At 40.4% G+C, this 730-nt stretch overlaps 1 protein-coding gene across 1 annotated transcript in view; it reads left to right on the top strand.

Moving 5' to 3' along the window:
* LOC104750439 (cytochrome P450 705A20-like) overlaps positions 1-730 on the top strand; it is a 4,549-nt gene that overhangs the window by 1,810 nt on the left and 2,009 nt on the right. The window contains exons 2-3 of the mRNA XM_019237759.1: positions 3-147; positions 267-619. Coding sequence (XP_019093304.1) covers positions 3-147; positions 267-619 — 498 coding nt within the window. The remainder of the gene's footprint in view (positions 1-2; positions 148-266; positions 620-730) is intronic.

Here is a 730-nt window from a genome sequence, read left to right as displayed (position 1 = left end):
GAGTTTCTTGAGAGGATCCTAGTGGAACACGAGGAGAAACTTGAGGGGACTCAAGATAGGGACATGATGGATTATTTGTTGGAAGCTTATAGAAACGAAGAAGCAGAGTATAAGATCACTAGAAAACAGATCAAGTCTCTAATTGTGGTAAGTTAGATGTTTTGTGGACCAGAGCATTTTTTTAAAAAAGTTGGATGTTTTTTTTAGTTGTTTTGTTCATATATAAACCATGTTTGGAGTTTAGTTCTGACTAAAAAAACCTGTAGGAAATTTTCCTTGGAGGCACTGACAGCTCGGCGCAGACGATACAATGGACGATGGCGGAGATACTTAACAACCCCAACGTTTTCGAGAAATTGAGAGAAGAAATCGATTCCGTTGTGGGGGAGAAAAGGTTGATTCAAGAATCAGATCTTCCAAACCTCCCTTATTTGCAAGCTGTCGTTAAAGAAGGGCTAAGATTGCATCCGTCAGCTCCTCTCTTGTTAAGGGTATTCGGAGAAAGTTGTGAGATCAAAGAGTTCTACATACCGGAGAAAACAACACTTGTTGTTAATCTCTATGCTGTGAATAGAGATCCTGATTCTTGGGAAGATCCTGATTTGTTTAAGCCAGAGAGGTTTTTAGCTTCTTCGGGATCAGGAGAAGAAGAAAAGATAAGAGAGCAAGCCTTGAAGTACGTTACTTTTGGAGGTGGAAGGAGGACATGTCCTGCGGTAAAACTAGCTCA

Source organism: Camelina sativa, chromosome 16 (assembly GCF_000633955.1).
Source record: "Camelina sativa cultivar DH55 chromosome 16, Cs, whole genome shotgun sequence".
NCBI classification, from domain to species: Eukaryota; Viridiplantae; Streptophyta; class Magnoliopsida; order Brassicales; family Brassicaceae; genus Camelina; species Camelina sativa.
This window is presented reverse-complemented; position numbering and strand designations above follow the sequence as displayed.